The sequence below is a fragment of the Aquarana catesbeiana genome, linkage group LG03 (genome assembly GCF_042186555.1).
Source record: "Aquarana catesbeiana isolate 2022-GZ linkage group LG03, ASM4218655v1, whole genome shotgun sequence".
In the NCBI taxonomy this organism is placed as follows: domain Eukaryota; kingdom Metazoa; phylum Chordata; class Amphibia; order Anura; family Ranidae; genus Aquarana; species Aquarana catesbeiana.
In genome coordinates this window covers 186,612,671-186,628,442 of record NC_133326.1, presented here as the reverse complement: position 1 = coordinate 186,628,442, position 15,772 = coordinate 186,612,671, and the positions used below count along the sequence as shown (strand labels likewise).

Below are 15,772 nucleotides of genomic sequence, written 5' to 3'. Positions count from 1 at the left end.
GGACGATCGTGTCACTCATACTATGGGACGATCATGTCACCCATACTATGGGACGATCATGTCACTCATACTATGGGACGATCGTGTCACTCATACTATGGGACGATCATGTCACTCATATTATGGGACGATCATGTCATTCTCACAATGGGACGATCATGTCACCCATACTATGGGACGATCATGTCACTAATACTATGGGACGATCGTGTCACTCATACTATGGGACGATCGTGTCACTCATACTATGGGACGATCGTGTCACTCATATTATGGGACAATCGTGTCACTCATACTATGGGACGATCGTGTCACTCATACTATGGGACGATCATGCCACTCATACAATGGGACAATCATGTCACTCTCACAATGGGACGATCATGTCACTCATACTATGGGACGATCGTGTCACTCATACTATGGGACGATCGTGTCACTCATACTATGGGACGATCGTGTCACTCATATTATGGGACAATCGTGTCACTCATACTATGGGACGATCGTGTCACTCATACTATGGGACGATCATGCCACTCATACAATGGGACAATCATGTCACTCTCACAATGGGACGATCATGTCACTCATACTATGGGACGATCGTGTCACTCATACTATGGGACGATCATGTCACTCATATTATGGGACGATCATGTCACTCTCACAATGGGACGATCATGTCACTCATACTATGGGACGAACGTGTCACTCATACTATGGGACGATCATGTCACTTATACTATGGGACGATCATGTCACTTATACTATGGGACGATCATGTCACTCATATTATGGGACGATCATGTCACTCATACAATGGGACGATCATATCACTCTCACAATGGGACGATCATGTCACTCATATTATGGGACGATCATGTCACTCATACAATGGGACGATCATATCACTCTCACAATGGGACGATCATGTCACTCATATTATGGGACGATCATGTCACTCATACAATGGGACGATCATGTCACTCTCATAATGGGACGATCATGTCACTCATATTATGGGACGATCATGTCACTCTCACAATGGGACGATCATGTCACTCTCACAATGGGACGATCATGTCACTCATATTATGGGACGATCATGTCACTCTCACAATGGGACGATCATGTCACTCTCACAATGGGACGATCATGTCACTCATACTATGGGACGATCGTGTCACTCATACTATGGGACGATCGTGTCACTCATACTATGGGACGATCGTGTCACTCATACTATGGGACGATCATGTCACTCTCACAATGGGACGATCATGTCACTCATACTATGGGACGATCATGTCACTCATACTATGGGACGATCGTGTCACTCATACTATGGGACGATCATGTCACATCCAGAGGGATGCGGAGGACGCACAGCTCGGTCAGCACACCGTTATCATTCACCTTTTCTGCTTTCCCTTGCAGCACGATTTGCGGGTGGCGACCAATCAGCGCGGAGGGGTGTGTCCCGCTGCCCCTGTTAACATGATGTGCATATGAGGCGGCATGTCTTATGTGTTTGGAGATCCTCCTGGCAGGCTCAGGCTCCCTCCGGCACATCGCTCATTGGTTCCGCTCACCTGAGAGAACTTTCGCCGCACTTTTAGTTTTTTTCCCCTCACAGCCCGGCACTTATGCAGAAGAGAGTCTAGGTGCTAGCTCTCTGGGGCAGCCATGGCTCAGCTACGCTCCTGCCATAGCAGGCGATATAGTTGCCTGTCGTTGTTCCTGTGGAGCGCGTACCTAGCCGCGCTGTGCGGAGCGGTGGCGTACTACCCGCGGTTCTCTCCCTTCTTCTTCTTGTGTACCCACCATGGAGAGTTAGAGGGGGACGGAGAGCAAGGAGAAGTGCTCATCTCTCTGCACCTTGCCGGAAACCCCAGCTACTACATACCTGGACACGAGTATCACGGTAAGTGGCCACTTCTCTCCTAAACTGCATGCCATACATAGACGTTGTCACCGAGGGCAGGGTTCCCATCACAGCATTGCTACCCTTCCCCCCTGGGAATGGGCATTGCTGCCCCTAGGAAGGAGGACCGCTGCCCCTAGGAAGGAGGACCGCTGCCCCTAGGAAGGAGGACCGCTGCCCCTAGGAAGGAGGACCGCTGCCCCTAGGAAGGAGGACCGCTGCCCCTAGGAAGGAGGACCGCTGCCCCTAGGAAGGAGGACCGCTGCCCCTAGGAAGGAGGACCGCTGCCCCTAGGAAGGAGGACCGCTGCCCCTAGGAAGGAGGACCGCTGCCCCTAGGAAGGGGGATTGCTGCCCCTAGGAAGGGGGACCGCTGCCCCTAGGAAGGGGGACCGCTGCCCCTAGGAAGGGGGACCGCTGCCCCTAGGAAGGAGGACCGCTGCCCCTAGGAAGGGGGACCGCTGCCCCTAGGAAGGGGGACCGCTGCCCCTAGGAAGGAGGACCGCTGCCCCTAGGAAGGATGATTGCTGCCCCTAGGAAGGATGATTGCTGCCCCTAGGAAAGGGGGATTGCTGCCTCTAGGAAGGGGGATTGCTGCCTCTAGGATTGCTGCCTCTAGGAAGGGGGATTGCTGCCTCTAGGAAGGGGGATTGCTGCCTCTAGGAAGGGAGATTGCTGCTAGGAAGGGAGATTGCTGCTAGGAAGGGAGATTGCTGCTAGGAAGGGAGATTGCTGCTAGGAAGGGGGATTGCTGCCTCTAGGAAGGGAGATTGCTGCCGCTAGGAAGGGGGATTGCTGCCTCTAGGAAGGGAGATTGCTGCCCCTGTCCTGTTTAGGATTACTAATGTGTAAGTGACAGGAGGATCACAGCAACCATCACATGTCATAAACAGCAACTAACCAATGACTATAATAAGATCATACAAGGTGTTATAATCTGGAATGTTATCCTGTATAGTGATCAGTGAGAATAGGTCCCTATCTCCCCACTATAGGAAACAGCAGGATTGTGTGCTGCATCTATTGCTGCCAACAAGGTGAACTTACTCTTCCTTCCTTCTTGTCCTGTCACTGGATGTTTTCATTTCCTTGGCACAGCTGTGTGTTTCCTATGGCAAGCATTGTTCTGTGTTGATGGCTTGTTGCGCACAGACCTGCGGTCGGTCCTGGATTAGGGAGATAAAAGTAGAACTGGGTCATGGGCACTTGTTTCAGCCATTCGCTGTACAAGGTGTTTGACACGCACCTAGCGATCTGGATTGTGCTTCACTATGGGATGTCACAATTCATTGTGGAGAGGCATATATGATCATTTATTACAAAGCCTGATAGTTTGTTTTGTCTTATTTAGAGCAGCTTTGCTCAACCACGGTTCTGTGGAAACCAGGGGTTATTCCAGAGGTTTCTTGAGAAATGAGCAATTTCTGATTATTCAGCTATCCAAATATTAGCCATTGACCCCAATCATTTATTACGTTTTTGGTAGAGGGGTATTATTCTTACTGTACACCAATGTAAGGAACATTCCTCCCACTATCCACTAATGTAAGGAGCATTCTTCACCTTCTCCACCAGTGTAAGGGGGCATTCTTCACCCTGTCCACCAATGTAAGGAGAATTCTTCCCACTGTCCAGCAGTGTAAGGGGGAATTCTTCACCCTGTCCACCAATGTAAGGCACATTCTTTCCTCGGTCCACCAGTGTAAGGAGCATGCTTTCTACTGTCCAACAGGGTAGGGAACATTCTTCCCAATGTGCACCAGTGTAAGGAACATTCTTCCCACTTTGCACCAGTGTAAGGAATATTCTTCCCACTGTGCACCAGTGTAAGGAACATTCTTCCCACTGTGCACCAGTGTAAGGAACGTTCTTCTCACTGACCACCAATGTAAGAAGCATCCTTATCACTGACCACCAATGTAAGGAGCATTATTCTCACTATCCACCAGTGTAAGGAGCATTCTTCTCATTGTCCATCAGTGTAGTGAGCATTCTTCTCACTGTCCACCAGTGTGAGGAGCATTCTTCCCACTGTCCACCAGTGTGAGGAGCATTCTTCCCACTGTTCACCAGTGTAAGGATTCTTCTTACTGGCCTCCAGGGTAGGGAGTATCCTTCTTGCTGTCCATCAGTTTAAGAAGCATCCTTCTCACTATCCACCGGTTTAAGAAGCATTCTTTTCATTGCCCTCCTCCAGGGTAGGGAGCATTCTTCTCACTGGCTTCCAGGGTAGGGGGCATTCTTCCCACTGCCCACCAGTTTAGGAAGCATTCTTTTCATTGTCTTCCAGGGTAGGGAGCATTCTTTTCACTGGCCTCCAGGGTATGGAGCATTCTTCTCACTGTCCACCAGGGTAGGGAGCATCCTTCTCACTGTCCACCAGTGTAAGGAGCATTCGTCTCACTGTCCACCAGTGTAAGGAGCATTCTTCTCACTGAGCTCCAGGGTAGGGAGCATTCTCCTCAATGGCCTCCAGGGAAGGGAGCATTCCTTCCACTGTCCACCAGTGTAAGGAACATTCTTCTCACTGTCCACCAGTGTAAGGAACATTCTTCTCACTGTCCACCAATGTAAGGAGCATTCTTCTCACTGTCCACCAATGTAAGGAGCATTCTTCTCACTGTCCACCAATGTAAGGAGCATTCTTCTCACTGACCACCAATATAAGGAGCATTCTTCTCACTGACCACCAATATAAGGAGCATTCTTCTCACTGTCCACTAATGTAAGAAGCATTCTTCTCACTATCCACCAATGTAAGGAGCATTCTTCTCACTGTCCACCAATGTAAGGAGCATTCTTCTCACTGTCCATCTGTGTAAGGAGCATTCTTCTCACTATCCAACAGTGTAAGATGCATTTTTCTGACTGCCCACCAATGTAAGGACCGTTTTTATGACTGTCCACCAATGTAGGGACCATTTTTATGACTGTCCACCAATGTAAGGACCATTTTTTATTACTGTCCACCAATGTAAGGACCATTTTTATGACTGTCCACCAGTGTAAGGAGCATTCCACTCATTGACCACCAATGTAAGAAGCATTTATCTCATTGACTAATGTGCTTAATGTATTGTGAACTGTAAAGGGTTCCTTTAGAGGTTTCTAGAGATTTCTTTGAGCAATGAGCAATTTCTTCCTCTCAAATTATCAACCACTGACACCAATAATCTTTTCAGCTTTTTATAAGAAGGGTTATTACTCCCACTAACCACCAGGGTAAGAAGCATCCTTTCAAAAGACCACTATGCCAATACTGTAAGCTGTAAGTAAATATAGTAATTATTTGAGTAGAGGTTCCCGTGAGAGCTGAAAGTTATTTCAAGGGTTCTTCTGTGTTTAAAACGTTGAGAAAGACAGTATTAGAGCTTCATTTCATGCAAACAGAGCTCATCAGCCAGCATGTGAGTCGGGGTATCATTATAAATCTCCTGTGTTAGGTGTAAATACACAGTCTTCGTAACCACCACATGTTCTTATTTGTAACACTGCAAAATGACACTATAATGAGTTTCATTGAATTCATTTCCTTTAGGACATCTCTATGAAAATTAAGCTCTAATCGCTTCTGTTTCAACTTAAGCTGTAGCAACTAAATAAAATTGAATAATAAAAAAAAAAATCTTTCATATAAAATTGACTTTACAGAATGGAAGGGAAGCTAGCTAGCCTGGAGTCATTTCAGTGTGCGTACAACAACCATTTCTGTGTTCCCTTTCTGATGTGTACCAGAAATTATAAAATCAGATTGTGATGAAAATCAGGACAACAGTGATGGCTAATTACTGCACATTAAAATAAGTTTTAGTGAATTGACAAGTTCTACACAATCTAAATAACATGCTTAAAACCAAACCTTCATTCATATATCTGTCGCAGGTATTTTTACCATATTACTCATTGTGCTGGTGTGGTTTGGTTAGGCTTGTAATTGCTACTATATACTTAGATAATGAAAGTGACGCTAAACCACCATTCATCTTTTAATGGACAATATTGTTAAATCTATAACCTGACTTAGTGCTATTTTATACTACAGTGTATAGTTTATGTATTGATTATGTATTTAAAGCTGTTTTGGTCTTAAAAAAAAATTATAATAATTTGCCTACCTATTAACTTCCTCTGATTGAACACTGGTTCAGCAGGCCTTTGGGACCAATTGACCTCCCATAGTGGGATTGTGATTTGCTTTATCTACAAAATTGCAGTGTCTTTGTTTGGAAGTGTAGCACAACCCCTAACGCAGCTGAAAATGCTGCTCTTATAGTATACTGTAGCTATGGGCTTACAATAATCTCCCAAATAACTCATAATTTTTCACTCTGCTTTATTCTTGCTCTAGCTGTTGAACGAATTTGTTTACTTTTCAACCACATATTGGTTTATAGTGCTGATTCAGGAAATACATATTGGTTTCTAAATGAAGTGATGCCTAAGATTTGGATTTATATTCATTTAGAATATTGTGTTTAAGCTGTCTTCAATCAATGAAATGTTGCAGGAAATTGTCACAAATGAAGTCCCAGATGAGAAATTATACACCGTTTAAAAATGAAAACTATGTATGCATACATCCTTTCAGTCGTATTCGTCTCTTGGTGATACTACGAGACAGCTTTCTGGGCACAATGTCTTGTATACTTGAAAGCCATTTCAATAGACATTTCTTGGCAGTTTTTCTAAGAGGTAGGTAACCCAATATTTTTTCAACCCTCCCTAAACAAACATACTAGGACCAATTTAAACAGGAGCCACATGAAAAGTATGTGTATGTTTGTGTGTATATATATAACACATATACACATTATTAACCGCGTCAGCCCTAGAAGACTTTACCCCCTACCTGATCAGAGTACTTTTTGCGATTCGGCACTGCGTTGCTTTAACTGACAATTGCATGGACGTGCGACGTGGCACCCAAACAAAATTGACGTCCCTTTTTTCCCCACAAATAGAGCTTTTGTTGGTGGTATTTGATCGCCTCTGCGGTTTTTATTTTTTGCGCTATAAACAAAAAAAGAGCGTCAATTAAAAAAAAAAAAAACGCATTATTTTTTACTTTTTACTATAATAAATATCCCCCAAAGATATATAAAAAAACAATTTTTTTCCTCAGTTTAGGCCGATATGTATTCTTCTACATATTTTTGGTAAAAAAAAATTGCAATAAGCGTATATTGATTGGTTTGCGCAAAAGTTATAGCGTCTACAATATAGGGGATAGTTTTTTGGAATTTTTATTAATTTTTTTTTACTAGTAATGGCGGCGATTGCCGTTTTTATCGGGACTGCGACATTATGGCGGACATATCCGACAATTTTGACACAGTTTTTGGACCATTGGCATTAATACCACGATCAGTGCTATAAAAATGCATTGATTACTGTAAACATGTCACTGGCAGTGAAGGGGTTAACACCAGGGGGCAATCAAGGGGTTAATGTGTTCCCTAGTGTGTGTTCTAACTGAAGGGGGGAGGGGACTGTGCAGGGGAGATGACAGATCGCTGTTCATACGTATGAACAGATTGTCTGTTCTCCCCTCAGAGAACCAGAAACTGTGTTTACACACACAGATCCCGGTTCTCTGTGTGTCAGCGGCGATCGCAGGAGCCCGGTGGTGATCGTGACCGCAGGGCCCCCTAGTGGCCACAGGGCGAAGCGACGTTACATAACGTCGTTTCGCCCAGCCGTGCCATTCTGCCACAGTACAGCTGCGGCAGCTGCTCGGCAAGTGGTTAAAATATATAACTTTGTAAATTAATACATTTTGTATTTTTTTCAGTTACTGTATTTATCGGCGTATAACTTGCACAGGCATATAACACGTACCTTCAATTTTAAGAGGAAAGTTTCAGGAAAATAACTATTTTTTAAATACATTACTTTGAAGCAAAATAATGGTCAGTGCCCATCAATGCAGCCTTATCAGTGCCCATCTGCACCCTCGCCAGTGCCCATCATTGAAGCCTGATCAGTGCCCATCTGCAACCTTGCCAATCATTGTAGTCTGATTAGTGCCCATCTGCAACCTTGCCCATCATTACAGCATGATCAGTGCCCATCTGCAGCCTTGTCAATCATTGCATTCTGATCAATGTCCATCTGCAGCCTTGTCAATCATTGCAGTCTGATCAGTGTCCATCTGCAGCCTTGCCAATCATTGAATTCTGATCAGTGCCCATCTGCAGACTTACCCCTCTTTGCAGCATGATCAGTGCGCATCTGCAGCCTTGTTGTTGCCAAAATAAACAGAGCCGGATCTCCTGTGTACTCGGCTCAGCTCGCAGTCCCGCCCCTTGGCCCGGCTCTTATGATGAACATAACACCGGTCCAATGGTGGGGCGTCAGTGCTAGGAGGTGGGACTGGGCGTGACTGCGAGCAGAGCCGAGTACACAGGAGATTCGGCTCTATCTATTTCGACGGCGATCGTTCCCCTCCGAGGCAACCGTTTGGCATAGAACACGCACACACGATTTTCCCCTGATTTATAAGGGGGGGAAAGTGCATGTTATACTCCAATAAATACGGTAGTTATGCTGAACTTTGTATGTGTATTTAAAGTAGTATTCAAGCTGCAGCCTTACTAGTCTTACAAATACTCCCTCCCCTCTCTTAACACCTATACTAACCAGCCTGTGTAAGAAAAATGTATAAGCATTTTTAGCTCGGTCCGATGACTGGGCCGAGCTGCAGCAGGGGAATGCAGAGAGCGCCTGACAATGACTGTGAAAGTTGGGAGCATTGACAGTAGACATGGACTCCCATACTGTAGTCGTTGTTGGCGGTCTCTCCTTTCCTCTGCAGCCTGTGCAGGCTGACATCAGCGAGCCAAATCACATGACTGGACCTGAACGGGCTGAAAATAGGGGAGTATATTTTTACACAGTGTTAGTATAAGTGTTAGGAGAGGAGGGAGCATTTTTAAAGGTTGGTTCTAGGAATTGCAACTTTGCGAAAAGTTCAGGCACATTATGAGTTAAGTCCAAGTAGGTGCATGTCACCTCCGAGACTTTTCACTATTGAATATACAGTTGTGCTCATAAGTTTACACATCCCGGCAGAATTTATGATTTCTTGGCCATTTTTTAGAGAATATGAATGATAACACAAAAACTTTTCTTTCACTCATGGTTAGTGTTTGGCTGAAGCCATGTATTATCAATCAACTGTGTTTACTCTTTTAAAATCATAATCACAATAGAAACTACCCAAATGACCCTGATCAAAAGTTTACATACCTTGGTGATTTTGGCCTGATAACATGCACACAAGTTAACACAAAGGGGGTTGAATGGCTATTTAAGGTAACCATCCTCACCTGTGATCTGTTTGCTTGTAATAAGTGTGTGTGTGTATAAAAGGTCAATGAGTTTCTGGACTCCTGACAGACCCTTGCATCTCTCATCCAGTGCTGCACTGACGTTTCTGGATTCTGAGTCATGGGGAAAGCAAAAGAATTGTCAAAGGATCTGCGGGAAAAGGTAGTTGAACTGTATAAAACAGGAAAGGGATATAAAAAGATACTCAAGGAATTGAGAATGCCAATCAGCAGTGTTCAAACTCTAATCAAGAAGTGGAAAATGAGGGGTTCTGTTCAAACCAAACCACAGTCAGGTAGACCAACTAAAATTTCAGCCACAACTGTCAGGAAAATTGTTGGGGATGCAAAGTAAAACCCACAAATAACTTCAGCTGAAATACAGGACTCTCTGAAAACGTGGTGTGGCTGTTTCAAGATGCACAATAAGGAGGCACTTGAAGAAAGATGGACTGCATGGTCGAGTTGCCAGAAGAAAGTCATTACTACGCAAATGCCACAAATTATCCTGCTCACAATACGCCAAACAGCACAGAGACAATCCTCAAACCCTCTGGCACTAAGTCATTTGGAGTGTTGAGACCAAAATTGAGCTTTTTGGCCACAGCCATAAACGCTATATTTGGAGAGGACTCAACAAGGCCTATGATGAAAGGTACACCATTCCTACTGTAAAACATGGAGGTGGATCGCTGATGTTTTGTGGATGTGTGAGCTACAAAGGCACAGGAAATTTGATCAAAATTGATGGCAAGATGAATGCAGTATGTTATGTTAAAAAATACTGGAGGAACATTTGCATTCATCAGCCAGGAAGCTGCGCATGGGACATACTTGGACATTCCAACATGACAGTGATCCTAAACACAAGGCCAAGTAGACCTGTCATTGGCTACATCACTACAGCAGAACAAAGTAAAGGTCCTGGATTGGTCATCTCAGTCTCCTGACCTCAGTATCATTGAGCCACTCTGGGGATATCTCAAACGTGCAGTTCATGCAAGACAGCCCAAGAATTTACAGGAACTGGAGGCTTTTTGCCAAGAGGAATGGGCAACTTTACCATCTGAGAAGAAAAGAGCCTCATCCCAAATACCACAAGATTTCAAGCTGTCATTGATGTTAAATGAGACAATACACAGTATTAAGAACTGGGGTAGGTAAACTTTTGATCAGGGTCATTTGGGTAGTTTCTGTTGTGATTATGACTTAAAAAGAGTAAACAGTTGATTGATAATAAATGGCTTTAGCCAAACACTAACCATGAGTGAAAGAAAAGATTTTGTGTTATTCATATTCTCTGAAAAATGGCCAAGAAATCATAAATTCTGCCAGGGTATGTAAACTTATGAGCCCAACTGTATGTGACAGGTTTATTGCATTCCTGCAGGATACACTCAGGCTGTGAGAGGAGAAAAGCACACAGAGCAGCTATGCCACCCCTCCACTCTGCTGCCCATTCACAGAAACCTTTGTATTTTGTGAATTAGTTAATGACAATTAATGATGGTTAAAGAGAACCCATCACTAAGAAGCTAACATTTTGGCATTTGCCAGCTAGTTAGATGATGGCATGGGTTATGGCAAAGTGTAACAGAAAAATAAGAGCAGATAGCTTAATGCAAAGTTGTGAGAAATTTTTGGTGGACCCTTGAGCAAATAAAAAAAAAAAAAAACATAATCATGGAGTTTCACTTATATGCCCCACATTTTTTTTCCTGCTTTAATGCTACAGTTGCAAGCATTCTCTATGGACTTAGATTAACACCTCCCCTCCCAAAATTGTCAGAAATCTTACTGGCCTATCTGGTAGGTTATTATATGGAAAAAAATGGATGTTGAAGTTTTGCTACCTTTCTGTCTCCAGCCTGCTAATTAGACAGTGAAAATCAATCTATTGATTAACTTGTTCATGTGCTCTGTTCAGATTTAAGCATGCTCCCAGTGTTAGATTAAGAGCACCGTGAAAAAAAGAACAAAGAAATAGAGCCCTCAGTTGCTATCAGTGCTACATTTCAAGGAGAACTCCAGCTTTTCCTCCTCAAAACAACAGATGAATTGTGTATAGGAAATTAATCACAACCCCACTGTCAGTTTGTGTGCAACTTACCTCCTTTAGCTGTATACAGCAGGTTTCTGTGTATGTGATGTCACTCCTCCTGGCTGAATTTTAAAGTTCTCTGATTTCCTGCTTCTTTCCTTTGCCAGTCCTGATACTACATCTCCCATGATCCTTTGAGCCTTTGTAGTTTCAGGACAGGCTATTTTAGTCACTTGTACCAGTTTTGGGAGGTGATATGGGGGGGTCTTAGGGTTACTGTGGGTGTTTCTGGGCCTTCATGTGTGTGGGGAAAGATGTAAAGTGTCATAGCTCCTCCCGTGTCATTCCTGTCTTGCAGCATACCAAAGAATAATGGCTTCCTGCAAGACTACAGAGGGCTATGGGAGTTTTTTTGAAGGGGTTTCCTTCATATGTAAATTAGTCACTTCAGTTTGCCCTCCCCAAGAAAACCACCAGCCACAACTGCTCCCACCACTTGCAGCCAAATCAAGTAAAAGTTACAAAACCCACCAATTTATTCTCTAGGGCCTGTGCTTTAAAAAATATATAGTGTTTGGGGGATCTAACTCATTTTCGAGCAAAAAAAACCAAAAAACACAGATTTTCACATGGAAACAAAGTGCCAGAAAATGGCCGGTCTTCAAGTGGGTAACTAGGAAGGACTGAATTTTAATTGTGATCCATTCAATCCTGCCCAGCAGCAGCACAGCTAGCTTCCAGAACAGGCTGTGTATGTGTGTATATGAAGGGGTTTCCTTCTTGAATAATCTGTGAGGTGGAACTTGGGATGTTTGGACTCTTTCTGTAGGTGTGACTGGGCAGGATTGCATGCTAATTAGGATGCATTTAATCCCACCCACCATCAGAGCTGTGAAGAAAGTTGCATAATTTGCAGAGTCTGAAAGTCTGCAAAGGGGAGTGTTATAGACTCTAGCTGCGGCAGGAAGTGGCCGTGGAAGGGACAGAGTCTATCAGCAGGATATACAGACTGTCACATAATAAAAAGCCACAACTAAACCCAGAATATCAGGGGATCTGCAGACAACAGAGCAATATGGTACAGAGGTATGATCGATGCTGGGACTGATCATTTAATTCAGTTCTAGTGAAAAGAAAGTTGGAGTTCAGCTTTAACTCTCCTTATGTAAGTGTCTCTGAGAAGGGGATTACAGGAAGTTGATATAAACTGCCATTTGGGTACATAAGTCAAGTGTGTTTTAAAAGAACATGTAAAACAAAATTATTTTAATAAATTGATTACTGGAGTTCTTTAAGACATACATTTTGCTCTGCTAATTTGGCAATGGCAAGACTACTTTAGACAGTATAATCTGTTCAGGTCGTCCTCTTTACAGAATATGAGGATATGTGACACATTCACTTTAAAGATGTTTACTTATTTTCACAATATATATAAACAATAATTGCTTCATTCCAAAACCATATAATGTGTTGTGTTTGGAGGATAAACACCAACTTTATAATTATAAAATATAACAGACATCAGGGAGCTTACCTGGTAGCAGGGGGTAAGGACCATAAGTGAGCAGTAGGCCATAGCAACCAATCAGAATACAGCTTTCATTTGTTTGACTAGACAAATGTGATAAAAACAGATTGCTGTATAGAAGGAGTTACTGTACTTCGTTATCCTATCACTCTTGTAAATGTACGTTCTCCTATTTTGCTATTTTATAATTTACATAGAAAACTGAAAACAATAGTGGGAAAGTTACTGAATACTAAGGGGCTTATTAATGGAGCATTTTTATCCTAACTCATGTTCACCTTAAATACCTGCCAAGCTAAAAGCTAAAATTTAAATTTATTTTTAACTTTCTTGTTGGATAATTGAAGTGAAAGCAAATAGATATAGGTAATGTATTAAATTTGAACTTAAATGTCCATTTTAGGTTGTTTAGGAATGGTTTTAAAGGAGTCATTTGTCACATTATTATGGGCAATTACAGTAGATTATGGTGATATTTTCTGAATATTGTATTACAAATTAGGCTGACATAAAATATATAAATGTTTTGAAATCCAAAACAGTTGAAATATTTTGTATTTCAGATACTTATAACAGTTACGTTGATTTTGAAGCTTCTGGGTGTCTCTTCCAGCTAAATAGCACAAATAAAGACTATTAAATTACCACCCAACTCCATGATAATGAAATGATCTATCCATGCAACTGTCCCCCCCCCCCCCCCCTACACTGCACGCGTTATGTCTAGGGGATGTCTAGGGGATTCTGGAACAGGCCATTTTACTTACCCGATTCCTTGCTACAGCTGGCTTCTCCACCCAAAGTTACATTCTATGAATGGAGCCTGGGCATCACTATGTACAATACAGGGGCATTAACCTGTATTGTATGTTTAGAAGGCTGGAGTGTGACCTGCACTGATTATAACTTACAGAGCAGCTGTGGGGAAGCAGTTGCAGCGCTGAAGGGAGCCTGCTGGAGCAAGAAGTAAGGTAAATATTTTCTCCTTAATTCTCCGCCCCTACTACGCTAAAAGAGCATTTAACCTTTGCAGGGGGGAAGGATGGGGAGGTTCTCACTGTAAGGGTGGATTTTTGACTTTTCCAATTGGGCTTAAAATGTGTCCTTACACAGTAACATGTCAGTCAGGCTGAAAAAAGATACAATCAAGTTCAACCACTTATAGAAAATCTCAATAAACATAATAACCTTACCCATGTTTGATTTTAAAAGAAGGCAAAAAAATTAATAAAACATAGTTTAACTTACTCTGACAGGAGAAAAGTCCCTTCCTGATCCCCTGAGACAATTGGTTATTCCTTGTATCATTTATCTCTGGTGTTATTTTTGTTACTTATAAAATTAACCAGTGTTCAGATAGGGTCGGTTCACACTAGGACGACTTGGGATCCGACTTGTAAGCCCTCTCGCCCCAAGTCGCCCCAAGAAGAGATTTGCATTACAGTGAATGAGAGCGTCTTAATTGACACTACTGAAGTCGCTCCGACTTCAGAAAAGGTTCCTGTACTACTTCGATCCAACTTCTAGGCGACCTGTACCCATAGAAATCAATGGAAGTCGCCTCCAAGTCGGATCTCTATCTATAGTAAAGCGACTTCACAGGAAGTAGTAACAAAAAAGTCACCACTACACATGCTTCCCCCTCCCTCCCTCCTGAGCTCTGATTGGCCACAGGCAAATTCTGGGGGCGACTTAAAGTCGTGTTATAAGTCGCTCAAAGTCGCGTTGAAGTCGCGTTGCAAAGTCGTGTCGAAGTCGCGTTGCCCCTGTGTGAATCGAGGCTACATCAGTTTTCCCCACTATGGCTATAAATGTTAAGTTAAATGTGCCATCATGCTACATATGGTAATAAAAAAACATTCTAAGATTAAACAGTACTCAGTTATGTTGGAGTTTCCCATTTGAAGGTATATTTTGTTCAAACACTTTGAAATCAGAAACCTAATGAAAGAACATGCAGTATAACCTAAAGTGATTGTAAACTCCCACCTTGTAAAACAACCTATTCAGTTTAAAATAAAAATGAAAGGCAAAACATTTTTGTATAGATATAAAATCCCCCCCCCCCCTTTTTTTTTGTAAGTGATTACATACCCTTGGTTATCAGCTGCATATGGAGCTCAGTGAGCTAGGGTTAGAAAAACAGCAGAACACTGGTTTTCCCAGTGAATAGCTGTGCAGCGGATGGGGGGGGGGGGGGGGGCGCATTTCAGCACAGGTTTGATAACTAAGTTCCCAGCACAGTTTGAGGACTAACTGGGCACAGCATGCTATCCTGCTTAGTGTGGTTGGTTTTTAATAGGAAAGCAGGGGGTCTGGCAGGAACACCAGGTATTGCACACAAAGGAAACAATACAAAGAGATCAGGATACGTTTTCATATAAGTACATGGTACAGCAAGCACATATCAGGAATATGAAATGTTGGGCTTACATAGTCTTTAATAATTTGATCTGTCGTTTAGCAAGCCTGTATTTCCGTTCCTGACCCATTTTCCTAAGCTGTGCAAGTAAATTAGAGGAAACATGGTGTAGAGGTTACATATGAATACATTTTGTACATGTGTAGCTTGGATACACATGAATGTACAAGATATATAGGTGTGCTTATGGCATTTGTGTTTAAACTCAGCTCAGTGATAATGTGAATTTATGGTCTTTATAACATTCTGGTTTAATGAATTTCTCTATAATGCAAAGCTTCAGACAGTGTCTTGCTGTCTGCTATGCGGGATCACTACTCTTTTTTTCACATATAATCAAAGGCACAGATATCTAAAGTGTGTCATCAATGCAATTTGTGTGCGTGGGATGGTTTTGTTGCATTGTTTTGGACTGTAAGGAAAGTTAACACCTGCTTCAAATGCTTATCCACCAGATGGTAAAAATAAAGCTTTCTTTTTGTAGTTTTTTTTTTTTTTTTTTGTCATTCTAGTCATTGCTGATC

At 42.7% G+C, this 15,772-nt stretch overlaps 1 protein-coding gene across 2 annotated transcripts in view; it reads left to right on the top strand.

Moving 5' to 3' along the window:
* Positions 1-1,501: 1,501 nt before the first annotated feature.
* Positions 1,502-15,772, top strand: part of RELN (reelin) — an 865,607-nt gene continuing 851,336 nt past the window's right edge. For both annotated transcript variants that reach the window (XM_073619618.1, XM_073619617.1), the window contains exon 1: positions 1,502-1,927. In XM_073619618.1, the coding sequence (XP_073475719.1) occupies positions 1,690-1,927 (238 nt within the window). In that variant the 5' untranslated portion in view covers positions 1,502-1,689. The remainder of the gene's footprint in view (positions 1,928-15,772) is intronic.